This window comes from Dermacentor variabilis, chromosome 4 (genome assembly GCF_050947875.1).
Source record: "Dermacentor variabilis isolate Ectoservices chromosome 4, ASM5094787v1, whole genome shotgun sequence".
Lineage (NCBI taxonomy): Eukaryota > Metazoa > Arthropoda > Arachnida > Ixodida > Ixodidae > Dermacentor > Dermacentor variabilis.
In genome coordinates, this window is record NC_134571.1 from 17,004,413 (window position 1) to 17,023,829 (window position 19,417).

The 19,417-nt window shown below is 46.0% G+C and overlaps 1 protein-coding gene across 1 annotated transcript in view; it reads left to right on the forward strand.

Annotated features, from left to right (window-relative positions):
• Positions 1-19,417, forward strand: part of LOC142577708 (corticotropin-releasing factor receptor 2-like) — a 311,337-nt gene that overhangs the window by 203,282 nt on the left and 88,638 nt on the right. The window contains exon 3 of the mRNA XM_075687163.1: positions 19,196-19,290. Within this exon, the coding sequence (XP_075543278.1) occupies positions 19,196-19,290 (95 nt within the window). The remainder of the gene's footprint in view (positions 1-19,195; positions 19,291-19,417) is intronic.

A 19,417-nucleotide genomic window follows, 5' to 3' on the forward strand; every position in this document is an offset into this window, starting at 1 on the left:
GTGTCATAATGTCCAAAAAGAAAAGGGGAATACTTGCACCAAAAAGCGCGAGGCGAGAACCACCGTACAAGCGTAACCGATTGAGTCGAAAACCGCTCACAGCATCATTATTGTATTGAGTTATTAAACTCTTTCCACCACACGATAACCGCACTGAAAAATCCCTAGTTATTTATAATTTTTTCTCCTACGAAACCTCATCAATTTTTAAGTGACAACTTAATTGTAGTGTAATCAATAAATAGTATGACGAACAAAAATGGAACTACGAAACTAACAATTCACTATGCCTATTAGTTCGAAAGTCTGCTCAAAACAAAGTTAAGCACGCGCGCGTACACACCCAAACATTTATGACATTTATGGCGACATCTAAACTACAAAATTATTACTAAATTCTTTATTTTTGGAAATAGAACCTTTTTAAAATTGTTTGCAAGGCCTTTGCAGGTAACGCGGCGAGTAGTAACGTATGAAGTGAACCTGTTACCTTTGTATTTCTTTCATTTCCCTTTAGCCTTCTTTTATTTCACTGAACATACGAGGGCTGCAGGCTTGGGAGACGACAGTACAGCGAGAAATAAATAACATAAATAAGAGGATGTTACCGAATGCTTCTTCTAAGGCGACAGTCGGGAGCAGCCGCTCAGACAGCGATTAGCTGTCATAGTGTTGCGGCTGTTGCTGAAGCTCTTTCAAGTCAATGGTTATAGCGGCTGCTGGCTTCGAGCTAAAAGCGCGTTTGTTGTTTCATCTCTAGTACCACGGCGGTTGGATAAAAAATGTTTGTTTTCCAGACATAGGGTGCGGCGCAGGAAATTCTAAGACATCTCAGGCGTATGTTTACAGCCCGTGCGCGCTTGCATCCCACAGCGCGTCAGATGCTCCAAAGTAGCGTCGTCAGTGCCGGCGCCGGCCTTATCTCCACCAGTGGCGCTGCCACCGCATCTACTTTCAGAGAGCTCCATACGCGCGCAGTCACCGTGTTTGTAAGTGAATTTCGCATTCATCTACTCCTTGAAAGGTGCTTATTTCGTATCCTACCTATGGCTATGCCAACTGGTATATGCTAAAACGACGATGGTATCTGTACGCCGGCAAGCAAATGTTCAAACATTATGAGCTTAGGCGGTCATGAAGCAGGTTCAACGCCGTAGTTTGTACGTAGCGTAAATCTCTACGAACAAGGGCCGGTCTGGCTTTGATATCTGGCTTTGCAACGAGAGAAGCATGCGTGCGCTCGTGGCGTAAAGGTTAGAGCACCGGGCTGCTCTGCTCGACAGTTGATGTTGGATGCCACCGTCGGTCACACAATTTTCTTTTTATGAAAGTGAACCGAAAAAGGAACCTACCTACCGCAGAGTGACAACACTGAGGGAAAGAATGCTTGGCAGTTAAAATGTCAAATGTCGCCCTCGTATGCGAATTCTAATTATTATATGCTCGACTCAACTGCTACACAACAAAAAGACAACAAAACTCAACACAAATTGCCTACCAAATAATTTATTGAGAAACTCTCAATGGTAATATCATTGTGAAACTGTTGAGAAAACTCCACAACCTATGAAATTTTCTTCAAAGTCCGTCGATTGAACAATTACCCAAGAATACATCAACGGTAAATCAACAGTCATATTGCACGGGGTGAACAATGCGGCAGCCATCGGTCTGAATGCGATGAGTGGCGACAGATGTTTTCCGAGGACGGGTAAATGGACGTCGAACAAGGCACCGTGTTTTTTCGACAAATCGAACAGATCTCGAGTCTTAGTAGGTGAAAGGTGTGGGCTGATGAAACTTCTCAGACGAAAGTCAGAAGACACGAGAGGATGCAAAGTTCACTACTTCGGTGCAACAGTCAAAGGAACGAGGACAACGGGTTGAGTATCAACAGTGCATGTGATAGTTGATCCACAGGGCAACAATTGAAGATCGAGTGTAGTATTCAATGCAGTAACCATTGCACACCCATCAGTGAAACGAAGAAGGCTGAGAGTGATCACAATTCCTCTAGATGAAATGCGGCCATAAGGAACAAACGGTGATTATTGGTTCTCTAGATGGCCAAAGCACATAATCTGCGGCTATTACGAAACAGCTATGCCTATCATCTTTAGAATGGCATTGCTGGTTGGTATCGGTCAAGGAAAGGAGGCGCTGGCGACAGCTGATCAACGCGGAGGCGGACGACAACAAATCTCAACCCAAAATAAGTTTGTGATTGCACTCACGTAGCGCCGCAAATACTGTGTGATGACGGATGTCATCGAAAGAGACATGTATTGTACATTGCGTGATCGGGTAAATTCTAGCATTGTTTGTTCCACGCAAAGGAGTGCCTCACTATGGCGTGGCAACTTTTCGTAGACGGGAGCATAAATCAGCACGAATAATACAAATTGCGGCACTAGTGTCAATAACAGCTTGTACACGAACGCCTTCCACAAACGCTAATAATAGATTTGACGGGTGCCCTGCAGCAGTTATAGACAGTCCTATGGATGCAGTTTCCCCTCCTAAAACTGCAGCGTGTAGTTTTCCGCGCGGAGGTCAGGGGCCTGTGAGGTGGACCGAAGTGGGGACACTGTGACGGAAGGGAGGGGGGCGGGGGGGCAGCTGGTGAGTGGCACCATGATCAACGGTAGGTGGAAGGCATATCGGCTGCGTATGGGAGACGGTGAACGGCGCAAAAAAGGTGGGTATGTCATCCGCTGTTAAGTCATAGGAAGACGGGTGTCAGAGCGTTCTTGAGGAGCGTAACCGCGCCTCTTGTACTGTTGCCGCTGTCGGCAGAACCGGCGAATGTGTCCTCAGCATCCGCAGTAATAACAAAGAGGATGGGACGGGACAAAGAGGACCCTAAGCAAGGTAGGAAGGTTGAGCCCGAACCTGCGGCGATACTGAAGTCAGGGTGTGTGTGCAGATGGTTTGGTCCCAGGCGTGGCCGTAAGTGGAGGCATCGCAGCGATGTCGGCATATGTAATTATAGTAGGAGCACCAGTAGCGTCAGAACACATGGCATGGGGAGTAGACATGAGAGAAGTGATGGTTCCAGAAGCACAGGAAGAGCCTTACGCGTGGAGTTCCTCACGTATGATGGTACGGATCAAAGTGCGCAAGTCCCTAGCCTCAGGGAGGCAACCGTCATACGTATTTGTGTGAACGCGAAGGAATTGCAGTTCCTCAAGGTGCTCGCACATCGTGATGATATCTGGCGCGGTGGTACGGGTTCTGTGTAGCCAGAGCGTTGAAGCCAATAGTGTTGATTCTCTTGAATATGTGACGGATGCGGTCGCTTTCGGACATAGCGGAGTTTACAGGCCGGCACAGGGCGAGGGCTTCTACAATGTAAGACGTGTAGGACTCCCCGGAAAATTGAACACGCTATTCGAGCTTCTTTTTCGTGATTTCTGTGCTAATAGCAGGATCATCAAAAATAGTGCGACACTTTTGCTTGAAAACGGTACAGTCAGGAAAGTCGGGCTCATGGTTCAAAAACGAAGTTTTAGCTACGTCAGAGAGGTAGAAAGGAACGTTACGTAGTTGATGAGAATTGACCCACCTATTGTAGTCGCTGACTCGATGGTAGTTATCGAGCCAGTCTTCGACGTCTTCACCGCGTATGCCAGAGAATACCTGGGGGTCACGCTGACGGCTGTTGATTGTCCAGACGGAAGAAGACTGGGCAGAGACACCGGCGTCAGTTGTACACGGTGAGTCTTGACTGGACATTGCAGCACACGGTGGGGTGATGTGATGGCCCGAGCGGAGCTCCAGGGAGAAGCGATGAGAGGACTTGTGGAACAAGGAGCACCTCCACCACTTCTGAGGAACTGCTTTATTCTCGAAGATTCCGCGCTACGGCGACAAAGAAGTCGCGGCCCTGATGATGATATGTACGGATACGATGATGATATATACAGATGAAGAAGATGAGATGCGAATATTTTGCTCACACTGCTCAGGTTGTAGAGACACCTGCTCCACTGTGGGCTCGCGCCTTTAGAGAGGTGTACCGGAACACGCGCCGGGCCCACCATTCATCACTCTTGAGGCGAAGACGTTCCTCGTAGGCTGCCTTGGTCCTTGCTTCGCGCGGCTCGAAGCTGGAATATCCGAGGTCGCCCTGGATAGCCTCGACTGCCACACCCCCATGGCATACCATGGCCAGTCATCGAAACTCAAGCTAACCACGTTCCAACCACAGGCATGTTTCGGCGGAGAGGTAGATGACGGCGTTGGCGAATGTTAGCACCGGTACGTGTATTGCTTTCCACAATTCACGCACTAGAACGAACTCGTTGCGGCGAGTAGTTGAAAATATATATGCACTTCACCGTTCGAACTTCGCTACATTGCATGTAAGTGACTCTTTGCCTGATGCTGTAAATAGCTGGTGCTGTAAATAACAATAGCCTTTGAAACAACGCGCTAGTGAAAGCGAACGAATATTAACACGTACATTTTCCACTAAGTATAAGTTGGCTTATAACCGCATGAAGAGATCGCTTACACATGTGAATTTAAAATCAGCCATGATCGAGTGCTAGTAACAAATTTGTTGTCAAAGTTTCACTACTGAAGTTGCAGTGCGATGTCTCTAGTTAGATTCTCAGCCGCTGCGGCTGTCGCATTGCTATGCAGGCGTACCTTTATAGGATAACGCCTGCGCGATGCATAGTACATCACGACATGCCTGTTAAGCTGTGAACATTAAACTGCTTAAATATCCCGCGGACGCAAGATTTCGCGTTGTGGAAGGAACGGAGGAGGGGATAGCATGTATTTAGCTTCAGTGTGGCACCATCATATTTTAGTAACGATTGTTTACCTTTAGACGCTTCGCACAACAAGCAGTAAACTTGGAACAGCAAATAGCCACAATATTATTTATAGATCGCAGTGGGCTTTTTCAGCGCTTTGATGCTGCTGATTTCGCCTGCTTCAGAAACTTATCTTAATAAAATTTATGCAAACAAGTACACTTCTGGTATATGGTATTTCGCGCATCACAATTTCTGTTTTGCAACATTGCGCCCCCCCTCCCCCCATTTTTCAGCATCTCTACAACAAATTCAAGGACCTCAAGGGGGTACGCCGTAATGCTAACGCCTTTCTCTCGCATTCAGCACTAAATTACGAATTATTTTTACATCGAAGCTGTATATGCCTAGGCGAAACGCCCGTGGTTCGACTACGGAAACCCTACTGCGGCGGAACGAGCCATTGTAGAGGGGTATGACCCATTGCATTAGATTTACCTGACGGACGGAAAAATCTCTCGTTCAGTAGGCATAGAAATCTACGTATTATTGCAGGGAAGGGACACAGAGGGGGACGGGACGATGTAAGACAATATTATGATGACATAATTAAAGAAATACTTCTAAAGCGACGCTGTATATGCCTAGGTGAAACTCTCGCGGTCCGACCACGGAAACGCTCCGGCAGAAGGTGCGGCGCGCCATTGGCTACGCCGACAGTGTCGTCGTTTCTCTCTCACAGCAGAGCACGCGCGCAGCAGTCTCTGTCCGACTTCGCAGTAGGTTAAAAAATGTGACCCTGTGTTTATTTAAAAGAAATGTGCGGCCCCGATGTTTCACTTGGTAACTACAGTACATAACCGAGTCGTAAACACTATTATTAGCGTATTACGAAACACAAATGCGTAACATTATTCAGAAAGACTTTGATGAACCCGCTGGATTGACACAATGAACCGTTCATTGCACCCCTCCATGACTGTGATTATGCGAAGCCCAATGTGCGGCATTACAAATAAACAATGTGATAAACCCAAGCCAAATGTGTGCGCAAACTCATTGAGAAACACAAAGAGGTAACCAATAATTAAGAAAAAGTTTAATAAACCGTTGGAATCAAGCCAGCGATAGACATCGGGACCTGTCATTTCAGCTTCGCTGGTTTACCATCTGCACGGGGTTCATGAGGGGTGTTTTTTGTCTTGTTTTGTATTATGTTTAAGTCTTCAAATCCAAATTATGCGACTAACAGTTCACTAAAAACGGGCATCGCTATTCTTTACATACAACCGTTGGCAGTTAATTATAGGATATTTCCTTTTTGTACGTTTCTAACAAGCCCACCGAGAGCACTAAGCATACCATGTAGTCTAACATACGTGGTCTAAACACTCTACTTTTCAATAAAGTGCTTTTTCTCTCATTCTCTCTCTCACTCCCATTATACGTTTACTCACTCAACTCTTACGTCGGCCTGAAAAGAGGAAAGGCGAAAAGCGTTTCGGGTAAGTATTAAACAATGGTCAAACTAAGAATGTCGTTGAATAGATCGAACGCTTCTACAAGAATACTTGTCGAGAGAAATCCTCTTGTCCCAATAAACTTCTCGACCAACGTTTTCTCAAGTGCCCTTGTCCAAATCTTGGCTGTGGAGACATTCCCTGTTCAACCACCGCTAATCACTTGAAATCTCACCCTTCCTGTGAACCTCTGTCTCGTTTATACTTCGGGCAAGACTACAAAGGCGGCCGAGAGTCCGGGCCGATGTATTGCGAATGACAGGTGGCTCTTAAAGCTTCGCAGCATATGTATCTGACGTTAAGTGCAACCAGTACGTGCAAATCATCACAATATCACCGACAGACAGTTGCTGCGATATTTCGTTTCGCCATTCTTCAGCATAGAATTCACCAAGAGCGGCCCGTACTTCAATTCTGTGGCTTCAGTTTCATGCATGGTACCATCAGAAATCTATGTCGCTGCCGTAAGTATTATGCAAGAGCAGTTGGTCCACGTCTCTTGACACGTAATTTGTTAGTGCTACGTGGACGAGCAAGGCTGGTTTTTCTTTACCATAATTATTCTTGTTCCAGCCTCGAGCCAATCCGGCCATCGAATAACTTCTTCGCAAAGAGACAGTCAGTCTCTACGCGAAATATTCCACTCAAGGATAAAATATGCTTCATCGATGAAGGGAACTGATGTGATACGGAATTTCATACAATTCATTATTGTATAGGCGCGGAATACAGTGGAAACGTGAAATACCAATTGTAGCTACCTTCGAAGCCGCCCCCATTTTGGCTGCCAAACGCCTCTGAAACTTAGTCCGCGCTCGCTCTTGAGTAAGATTCGTCAAGCAGACTATCGACTTGGCCCAAAAGATTTATTGCAAACTGGGCCTATCACCCTTCACATTCTAATCTACTAAACACAAAAAGAAAAAGTACGGCACGTAGCACTGGTAGCTCCACTTTCTACCCCTTCTATTACAGAGAAACACAGAGAAGCGTTCTTCAGAGCTATACAACTAGGCTTGCGGAGGATAGGTCTTCGGATTGATCTAAGCTTGGAGATCGACGGGTCGCTGTATAGTCTCCCAAACTAAACTCGCGAACGTGCTCCCAGCAGCTCGCAGGAGCTCGCGTTTCTCCGCCCCGGTATGGCGCAGCGAAGAAGGCGTGCCCCTTGAGAGCACATCATTTCATTTCGTTCTTTTCTCATTCCTTTTGCATTCTTTTCGCTGCCGCCCATCACCCGGACGTGGACGTTCTACCCTGATTTCAGGAGATAGAGAGAGAGTGCGCGCGTGCGTGTGCGTGCGTGCGTGTGTGTGCTTGTGTGTGCGTGCCTGTGTGCGTGTATGCGCATTTCACACGCGTGCACACCGCATATTTCGGTGGCTGCGCCTTCATCCCTTCGGAAGAAATAGTAGGTAAGGGGGCGCGTGTGATTTGAATGTGCGGCAGGCAATTTATTACATTCCATGATGGAACGAGAGCGGAATGATTGAGAAGGCGTTTGACTCGGCCGAGCCGCTTCTGCTACTTCCAGCGCGCCTAGTGTACCGCGTGGTGGGTTCAACCCTTCTCTCCCTTAGCCTCCAGGCAGGTTCGCCCGTGCGCCTATTAACGCGAAGGCAGGAAACGAATTTTCTTTTACTTCTGTTGCGCACTTCTGTCAAATAAACGAACCCCGTCCGGGAGCGAATGAAGTGAAGAAGATTGCTTACCTTTTCATAAACTACCTGCAACTTCCTTTCTTCTGGTCATTATTTTTAGTAACTTCGAGATAATTCTTTTTCAGCGTTTGCTGGTGCTTTTGCGTCTTCCGCTTCATACTATACGTTCAAAAACAAATATCAACAAAGTAAACGGACACGCGCCACGCTTGATTAAGTGCGCGCCAGAGGGGCAAGTAATTAGTTGTCAATATCAGTGCTTTCGACTTAGCCAGTTATTACGGCCGGATGAGGGATAGGTTTTTAATCAGTCGTGTTCGAGTTTTCACATACTTACGGCTAACTTTAACGCCGGAAGCGTGCACGGCAAAGATAAAAGTTAACTTTGTTTCTTTTTGGAGTGTGTATGAAGAGATGGCTCTTTCTTTATTCTTTTTTCCCCATAATTTCTAACCGGGATAATTAAATAATTGGCCGGCGTTACGAACGTCATTTATATTGTTTAGTGGAAGGAAACGTAAAGACGAGACTATTTGCAGAATATACTCAAGAAAAAATACACTGTGCTCAGCAAGATGAAGCCCCGCTTGCGCTGAAGTTCGTCGTATTCAGTACGAAGAGAAGTTTCTGCCCGTGCAGGCCATTACAGGGATTAATCACAGTCGCGCTCACTGATGACGTGGCACATTGGCTTAAAACAGAAAGCCGTCAAGGCACTTCGCCATTGGACCACACAATAGCAATTTAATTCCAGAGATTAGCTGACCGGTCTGCACGCGACTTTGTCTCAACGTGGAGGAACTTTCATTAGGATAGAAAATCGCTTTGTACACGAGAGAGCGTTTTTCCCTCTCATGGAACTTCCTCCACCTTTAAGATTACCGCAAAAGTGGGTCGGTATTCGCAAAAAGCTCTTAAGCTGAAATTGCTCCTAAGAGAAAATTCCAGCCAGGGCCGATGCTGGACATATTAGCAAATGTGTCCAGCTAATGACAAGTTGAGCTTACGAACGAAAGGCTTTATGAACTCGGCACTCCTACCGGGGTTTTCTTATTTCAATATGCCTGCGTCATCGTTTTGTTTACCCGTGGACGGTAGAGCCACAGCACTGGAAAAGCGCTGATCTCGGGTTCAATGCCCGTATAAGCACGAGCTTTTTCGTTCAACTGCGAAGCTTTCTTTCTGAGAACATCATATATAGTTTCCTCTGTAAGTATGTTGGGGAAGCGCGAACTGGACATAGACGAAAAAGGCACACATACGCACAACAGGCGCTACCTGTGAATTACCAACTTGTTGAAACTGCCACTCAGGATCCTCTGTAGCTTCTAGTCACTTTCGAGCGAATGACAAGTTTTCACTTTCAAGAAATGTTGTCGGCAGGACGCCTCCTTACACTGTGTTGATGGCAAATCAAGAATGAACGACGACTCGGACGGGTTGCTATGTAACAGTCTTTCGGGCCGGAGAAGAACATCGATCGACGGTGTGTGTCGTGAACCTGTGCCACGTTTTCCTTGTACATTTACGTAGCGAAATTGCTGAGAAACCAGGCTCAAGTTTTCGCCTATATACTGTTTCCTTACAACGTATTTCTGAAGCAGCGGAAAGAATGCGTTTCATACTAGGAAGCCATCATTGCGAGTAGATGCGGTGGAGCATGCCCGCTGCCAACGTTTGCTCCAAATGCCAATGTAAATGCTTTGAGGGAGCCTTTAAAGCTTGCGCAATTAACGTTAGAGTTGGTGCTAGGTGTTTCAAAGGTGTTGTGTGGGCAAAGCTTTACGGAGGGTCGTTTCTTGGTGGAGTTGGTAATTTATACTGCGCAGTGGGTGCAGTAGACGAGCATGTGGGAGCGCTTCAGTGTGCGCTTCTGCGTGCCTCTGCTCAGTCTTTAGCTTCTAGCGCACCCGCTGCAATGCTTCCAGGAGGATGAGAGACTGCAACGTTTTAGAGTTCTATGGAGCACTAAACAAGAACGTCGTTTCAGAACTTTAAGGAATATGTAGGTATAACTTCAAGAAAACTAAGTGTATCGTATACCAAATATACTGGCTAAAATTCCAAATTTCACGTGTTTTGATGGCACGGTAGTGACTTGCTCAGGGAGAAATTTACTAATTAACTTATAGCATTGTAGTAGACCCGTGAACATATTCTAGTATGTATGTATGTATGTATGTATGTATGTATGTATGTATGTATGTATGTATGTATGTATGTATGTATGTACGTATGTATGTATGTATGTACGTACGTACGTATGTATGTATGTATGTATGTATAATAATAATAATAATAATAATAATATTTGGGGTTTTACGTGCCAAAACCACTTTCTGATTATGAGGCACGCCGTAGTGGAGGACTCCGGAAATTTTGACCACCTGGGGTTCTTTAACGTGCACCTAAATCTAAGCACACGGGTGTTTTCACATTTCGCCCCCATCGAAATGCGGCCGCCGTGGCCGGGATTCGATCCCGCGACCTCGTGCTCAGCAGCCCAACACCATAGCCACTGAGCAACCACGGCGGGTGTATGTATGTATGTATGTATGTATGTATGTATGTATGTATGTATGTATGTATGTATGTATGTATGTATGTATGTATGTATGCACGTATGTACGTATGTATGTATGTATGTATGTATGTATGTATGTATGTATGTATGTATGTATGTATGTATGTATGGGTGTATGTATGGGTGTGTATGTATGTATGTGTGTATGTATTTTAAACAGGAACGGAAATTGCAGGAATGGGAGTGGTTATACATTAACAACAAAACAATAAGATTATACAATTAGAAACAAATCACGCGAGATGGAACAACTACGGAAAAATAAATAACGTAATAACATGGCCACTTGTCGCTAAGCGTAGACACAAACTTATCGAGCTGTAGAAAACGAGCACAGCCGCTTAAAGAGTTCCAAAGTTCCATTGTTCGAGCAAAGAAGTTGAATTTGAAGAAGTTAGCCCGTAGAAATATGGGTGTATTCTTCAAGTCGATCTTAAAACTTTTGTGTGCAAGCAAACAGGAACAAAGAATAGAATAAACACAAGGACGAGCGCTTTCTAACAACTGGTTTTATTTTTGAAGAACCACCTGCTTAAATACCCACAGATCTGCGCAATCTAGTCAACAAAGCACGCCTATATTGCATATAATACACACAGATCTGCGCTGTCAAGTCAAGAGAGCACGCCTATAGTACATATAACACTTGATAAAAAGACGTGGATCAAAGCCACCCGGTCAACATAAAAACAGCAGGGTGCATGAAACCACCACTTACGATAACATGCGTTAAAGATGTGATGTCAGAAGTGAATTTTCTTTATCCAACAATGAAACAGAAGGATGGCTGACGCATTTTTCTTTTTGTTTTTCAATCCAGTGTGCTTCCAGAATTTCCCTCGCGGTTTGATTATTATGCCTACACAAAATGTCGGTGCATGCTACTAAGACAAGGTGAGCAATCACGTTCTTGGCAATGCATTGCCAAATGCGTACTAGGGCGACCTTTCAGACTGAGCATGTGTTGGCGGGCTAGTTGGTTAAGCATTCAGACTGTACGAGTGTTCCCTTAACCTCGTGTTAATGCATCTCGCAGTCTGCCCTACGTACACATGGCCGCACATCATAGAGATCGGATAAACAGCGTTCTTCGCGCAATCAACAAATTGGTTCTTGCGCGGATGTTTAACACTACATTCTTTCTTTGCACCATCCTTTCTTTCGAACTTCTTTTTAACCTTAGAGCACACACTACCTATTTTGTTTTTTGCCGAAAATACCACTTTTACGGCGTAACTACCAGCTACCTTTTTAAGTCTGTGTGAAAGGCCGTGCACATACGGAATCACTGAAATCTTGGAAGCTACATCCTTCTGCCTTTGATTCTTTTTGCATTGTCCTTTATCCTGTTTAAGTTTTTTCATTAGTCTAGCGCAAGACTCCAGCATCACAGCGAGCGGGTACCCAGCCTTTCTCAACCTCTCAACTTGCTCAAAAAATGCAATCTTTACAGTGTGGTGACATGAATTCAACAACGCTGACCGGAAACACGAAATGACTATGCCATTCTTCACAAGCATGGAATGGTTTGAGGCGTAGTTCATTAGCGGTTTCCCAGCACGGGGTGAGAATGACCAACGCACGTGTTCCGATAGGAATTCTAACTTAACATCAAGAAATTGTAGCTTATTATCTACCGGTACTTCAGAAGTAAATCTTAAGCCTTTGCCCAGAGAACGGAATGCTTCTACAACCCTATGCCTGAAAGCACCCTTGTCTACATGGCAGCCTAAAATCAAGTAGTCATCGACATATCTGTATACCTTATTTACTACACCTTCTAAATCTTTGGCTAACTCTCTGTCTATGCTTCCCAAAAAAATGCTACTTAGGATGGGAGCTACTTTTGACCCAATGCACACTCCCCTTGCCTGTATATACGTTTCACCACAGAACCCTACATGTGTCTTCGCTAAATAAAAATGAAGAAATTCAAGAAAGGATTCAACGCCCTTGCCGCACGTGTTCCGGAATGACACCTCGTCATTCTAATTTGTTATGCAATCTTTAACACTGCACATTAGGGGCCCATGCGGTAAGGAATAGTAGAGATCTTAAACATCTATGCTGAATCCCCAGCTACAGCTTGTACTATCTGATGCCAGAAAATTCACAAAGTCTTCCGAGTTTTTCAATAAGTACGGATCCTGTACTTCTAAGGAATTCAGCATTTTTTGCAGGAACTCCGCGACCATAACCTGCTAACACCCTCGCTCGGACACAATTGGCCAAACGTAATTCCTTGCTTGTGGGTTTTTTCTGTAAAAAATATCTCCAATTTCATTCCTTTTGAGTTCTTTACATGTGACGCAAGCTTTTCTTGGTCACATTGTTTCAATAGCTCCACCGCCTTCTTTTTTACGTTTTCTACATTCACGACACATTTCTTAAAGCACTTGTTCACCGCTTGGAAAGCCTTTTCTAAGTAACAATCATTTGGTAAAACAACCAGAAATCCTTCCTTGTCTGCTTGAACAACACGCAGATTATTCTCAACCAAATACTTAGCAGTCCTATCAACATTGCATGGGTATGGATCTATCGCTTACCGAAGCTTTGGCCACCACGTCCACACATTCCACCACACATCGTTCTTTTTCTTTCTCTGGTACACTCCCGGCAATGTCCCTTGTAAGTGCTAACCTGTCGACGATGTCGATCCTGGTATTATTTATGTCGATCCGGGTATTGAAGCAGGTGGTTCTTCAAAAATAAAACCAGTTGTTAGAAAGCGCTCGTCCTTGTGTTTCTTCTATTCTTTGTCCCTGTTTGTTCGCGCACAAAAAGTTTTAAGATGAATCTGTTCCAACTAGGCCGACTCGCAGTTATTCTTCAAGTCACGGTCAATCCGAGTTGACAATTCCTTATCAAATGCAACAAAGCATCCAGCAACTGGCAAGTGCTATTGAAGAAACACGGCTCGCAAAAGATCAGCGACGCAAGAAAGTTAGAACACTAGTACAACAGGAAGTAGAGCAGGGACACCCTGCCCATCCACCCGTCAGCCAGGACGAATAGGAAAACCAACCACAGGAACGAAAACCCACACATAATCTGGCAATGGAATTGTCGCAGCTATAAGCGCAAGCAAGGATCACTGAGACAGTACATAAGTAACTCCTAAACGACACCAAGCGTAATCGCACCACAGGAAACAGGCACACACCCAACTCAAAGTGGCTACAACACACATACCACCACGCCTGAAAGCCGCGTGGCCACACTTACAGCTAAAGCTCTCACAACCATACAACACACAATAGACGGCAGTGACATCGATCATAACCTAATTGAGATCCTGCCGCTCCAACGAGGCCGAAAGAGCCTTTTCATACTGAATATATACAGCCCACCCAAGCAGAAGCAGGAAAAGTTCGACTACTTGATCACTAAAGCGATTGGCAAAGCCAAAAATAATAGTCTGCTGATTGTAGTAGACTTCAACGCGGCTCACCAGGCATGGGGCTACACGGCAGCCACATCAAAAGGCACTGCACTCCAGTGCACGATACAGCAGCACCGTCTCACCATCCTCACAAACCCCGCATACCCCACACGTCTAGGAAACAGCGTCTCCCGAGATACATGCCCTGACCTCACCCTCACAAAAGGGATAAAACAAGCTGCCTGGCACAACACGGAGGAAACTCTGGGCAGTGACCACTGCATACTTGCCACCACACTGAACGTTACGCATGCACGCCACCCGATAAAAAAGACCACACTCACAGATTGGACAGCTTTTCGCAAAGAGCGAGTGGATGACTCCTCAACGCGTATTACGGATCTCGAGCAGTGGGTACGAGAGCTCCACCAAGACGTAGCCAGACATTCGAAACAGATCACACTCACCACAGACATACCGGCCGTAGACCCGCACCTTCTTCACCTCTGGGAAGCACGTCAAGGCCTTGTTAGGAGATGGAAGCGCCAAAAACATAATCGTAAATTGAAACTACGCATAGCGAAACTCACGGCAACCGCGGAATTTTATGCTGGAGAGCTCACCCGTCACAACTGGCGACAACTATGCAACAAATTGCAGGGTAATCTTAGCACTGCCAAAACATGGTCGCTGCTACGCCATCTTCTTGACCCCACAGAAAGCAAGGCAATTAGCCAGCAAACAATCCAACGTATCCTCCACAACCATCCGGGTTCTGATGACGAAATCCTGGAGGAGTTGCGGGCGCGGTACATAGGTGATTTCGAACCCGCACAAGGACAACCTCCAACCTACAGCGGGAGCGACAATTACGACCTCGACAAGCCGATCACTATCACTGAGGTGCAACAAGCACTCCATGCACTCACACGAAACACCACTCCAGGCAAGGACAAAATAAATAACAAGCTCCTGCGCAATCTGGATGATGGCACCATTCAATCTCTTACTGACCTCTTTAATCATCACTGGGAAGCGGGTACACTACCAGCAGACTGGAAGCACTCGGACATCATACTTATTCCGAAGCCAGGCAAACTCTCCAGCTTAGAAAATATGAGACCAATCTCACTGACTTCATGCCTAGGCAAGCTTCTGGAACATGTCATTCTGAACCGGCTTCAACCTTACCTAGAATCCAGCGACCTCTTTCCTGAAACAATGTTCGGATTCCGGCCCCACCTTTCTACCCATGACATCCTTCTTCAGCTGAAGGAACAAGTCCTTGAACACATCTCACCGCACAACACTGGAGCGATTTTAGCACTCGATCTCAAAGGCGCTTTCGACAATGTGGCTCACCATACCATCCTTACAAACCTAAGCCTCACAAACTGTGGTCGTAATACTTACAATTATATACGCGCCTTTCTAAGCAACCGCACGGCCACAATAGGCATTGGCTCACTCAGAACCCCGACGTTACCTACCCGCAACACAGGAACCCCACAAGGTGCTGTTCTATCACCCACCCTTTTCAATATTGCTATGATGAAATTACCTGACAAACTCAACGCAATACCAGGAATCAGGCATGCAATATACGCCGATGACATCACTATCTGGACAACCACTGGTTCCGAAGGAGAGAAACAAGACGCCCTTCAACAAGCGACCGACGCCGTCCAGCAATATGCAAAAACAAGTGGCCTCCGGTGCTCCCCCGAGGAATCAGAACTATTAGTCGTTCGACAGAAATGCCGAAGAAAACTCAATAAACTACCAAACATCACACTCACTCTCGACGACAAAGAAATACCCTCAGTAAACCGCGTCCGCATTCTCGGACTCCACATACAACAGGTCGGTGGAGGCGCATACACCATCCAACGTCTCAAGCAGACCACCTTCCAAATCATGCGAATGGTCAGCCGTATCACCACCAAACAATACGGACTGAAAGAAGACGACATAATCCAGGTCGTGCTGGCACTGATAATCAGCCGCATTGCCTACGCTGCCCCGTACTTGCCCTTCACTCCCAAGGAGATAGATTAATTAGACGTACTTCTTCGGAAAGCCTACAAGCAAGCGCTCGGCCTACTCTCGGGAACAGCGACACTCAAGCTTGAAGCCCTAGGAGTCCATAATACTATAAGAGAAATTATAGACGCCCACCTCACAATCCAACGAGAACGACTAGCCCTCACACCAACAGGAAGAACAGTCCTAGCGCGCCTAGGATACCCCACACACTGCAAAGGCCACGAACAAGCAATCCATCTGGCCCCCAACTTCCGGGAGCACATCAAGGTAGCCCCTATCCCCAGAAGCATGCACCCAGAACATCATGCCGATCGTCGCCAAGCTCGCGCAATAACTCTACAGACAACATATGGCAGTCTCCCCACCACATTATACACAGATGCCGCACAGTACCCCCAAAAAGCAGCCATGACGGCCAGCGTTGTCAACTATAACCTACAAGAGGTGGTCTCGATGACGGTCCACACTGCCAGCGCCCTCGTAGCGGAGGAGACAGCCATCGCCTTGGCCATCACCTCTAGTCTGACGAACGAGTACATCATAATTATTACCGACTCCCAGGCAGCTTGCCGTAGCTACGCGAGAGGGCGAATATCTTCAATCGCCCACCGAATCCTCAAACAAGCCTCCCAATTCCCGGACGTTGAAATAGTGTGGACTCCAGGACACGAGTCCCTCCGTGGAAATCAGCGTGCGCACGCTGTAGCCCGAGCTCATGCCTCCCGGGCGCCACAAGAGAGGGATACAGACGCATCCATGGAGCCCGTACCTTTACAATACAACGCCATACTACAACACCACAGATTGAACAGACAACAATACCCACCTCCACACAAGACCCTTTCGCGTGAAGACGCCGTAACATGGAGACAACTACAAACCAATACATACCCACATTTAAGCAGACTACACGCAATCCACCCTACGCTATATTCATACAAATGTCCCCTTTGTAATGATTACGCCTCTTTATATCACGCCACATGGGCGTGCCCCATCGTCCCATCACTTACTTATGAGAAACCCTAGAACATAGTTGGACAGATTAATAGAACAATCAGCTGCAACAAAGGCGACATACTGGGAACGTTGATACAAGAAACCACAAGCAATACACTTAACTAAAACAAAGTTTTAAGACAACCTTTAGTTTATGTGAAAGCTTAGAATGAATTTCCCCCAGTGCAGGGTAGCAAACCGGAATATTCTGTACTTTAACCTTCCTGCCTTTCCCACCTCGTTTGTCTCTCTCTCTGTGTCTCTTTAGAATTAATTACTGTGTCGAATGCTTGCGTGAGTGAAGGTTGTGAGGTAAAGTTTGCGAAAACGAAACAAAAACTAATCATAGAACCGGGCTGAACGAGAGCTGAAAGACAGCTAAATGTTTGTGGAAGATTCGCTTTGGAGTCTATGCACAAAACTAATCAGACAATGACTTGAAGGTGCACATATTGTGCATTTCTTGTTTTTGTCCGCGTTGTTCAGCGCTCAAACCCAAGCTTTTAATATTACCAACTCTCTCCAGAGGCTCCTCTCTACAAAGTGCATCCTGCTATTTCTCGCACGAATAACGCGCCACTGGACGCTGCAGACGAAATCAGCGGCTACCACGAGGCGCGGGCAACGCAAGACGCATTGCGAAGCATAGGACGCACTTATCGCACGGAAGCACCTGTGCCCGTAATCACATAAGCACCTTCTGAAATGAAGGTACACGCGACTGGCCGCGGCCGCGATTAACGCGTCGTTATCTACAAACAAATTGCTAGAGCTACTGGCACGCACTCCAAGGTTAGCCAGTAAAGCTCTTACAAAAGCGAAGATTTTCGAATACGCTTCGTGATACTCACGATGCAATCGAATGATCACCGACCTATTATCTCAGAGGGTTGAAGCTCGACTTCAGCTGTTGCAGCTTTGTGCACTTGCTTATTCAAATGATGGAGAACCTTAGCCGACACATGTAGTAGCAGAATTTGACATTATTATTGGGAAAAGAAAGGTATAACGTTAGACAACCTGGAAAAGGAACGAGAATACGTGATTGGCTGTCCACCTCTAGATTCTGCGCAAGGGTACGTTTATCTAGGGTAATTACTCTTGAGATCTTGAGAAGGAAATCTTAATTTGCTGATCTTCAAACGTAAAATTTACAGAAAGAAATAAAGATACGGTTGGAGGGCATACGGAAGCCATTACCAAGTTATGGCCGGCAGCTTACCACTATCCCTGAAAAGAAAAGCGTACAATCATTGCATTCTACCAGTACTTATATATGGGATAGAATGTTGGAGGTTTAAAAAAAATCTTGAGAGGAAGTTAAAGACCACATATATAATGAGTGATGAAAGAGATTATTTAGGGAGCAAAATCGGGATTGATTGGTATGCTGGCTATATCGTGAGACGGGTGTAGCGTATGGTTGTGTTTATTCAGGCATATGCTTGCAATGGCAACGAATCCGCCTTGGCATAATAAAAGTTGCATGACCACAACTCACAGGAGGGAGTCAGCCAAATGCAAACCACGAAGCTCAGGGCCGCCGTTCCTTCGTAAAATGCATGCTCGGCACGGTTCCTTTATTACGGCTGGCTAAGGAATATATTACCAAGAAGGCCGGCGCACACTTGCAGTTGGCGCACAAATTCCCACACGACGGTATCGACCAGCTGTTGCGTCCTCGAACATGGCGCAAGTTATAATTTTACTGTGTTTGCTTGCTTGTAGGCACGTATGCACGCACGTACGCACGCACGCATGCCCCCACAGACACACAAATAAACACTCCATCATCCAATGTCACCCCTAATAGCGTAGAATTGTACAAAAGAACCTTTGGAGATTACGCCTGTCTTGAAGTCACCATTTGGGCCTTGCTTCTCCGAGTAATAGGAATCGCTCGCCCTTCGCGTAGGCAGATCCGTTGATTACGCTTCTCCAGCGTAGTGTAAACATGAGCAACGTCGTAGCACCTAATAAATCTTTCATCACATTTATATATCATCGCAATGAGAACTTCGTCGACACGGGAAGATAAAGCATTGCTAATTGAATCAGCCCTTCTCGATCATATATCTAATGTTCACTCAAGTGATTTCTACGTGAATACTATAACATTTTTTGCTTAGTTTCTATGCTTATTTTCGGCGGTCACTTTTTTTCTTTACCAAGGCCCGTCTGGGTGCCGCATTTATTCGGGTAGACTGACTTCCGGCGGGCTTCGTTTTTCGCAGGTCTCTATGCCTACAGAGTGTGCGGTCCCAACGGCGACTGGCTCTGGGGCAACTGGACTAACTACACCGAATGTCTGGGTCTCATCAATCATGAGGTACGCTTGCCGTCACCAGAACTAGACCGAAGGATACAGCACGCATACCGGCGCTCAACTAAGCAATCCCCGGGGTAGTAGCCCCCCCCCCCCCATATTAACCCTCTCTCTCACACAAAGCTAGAAA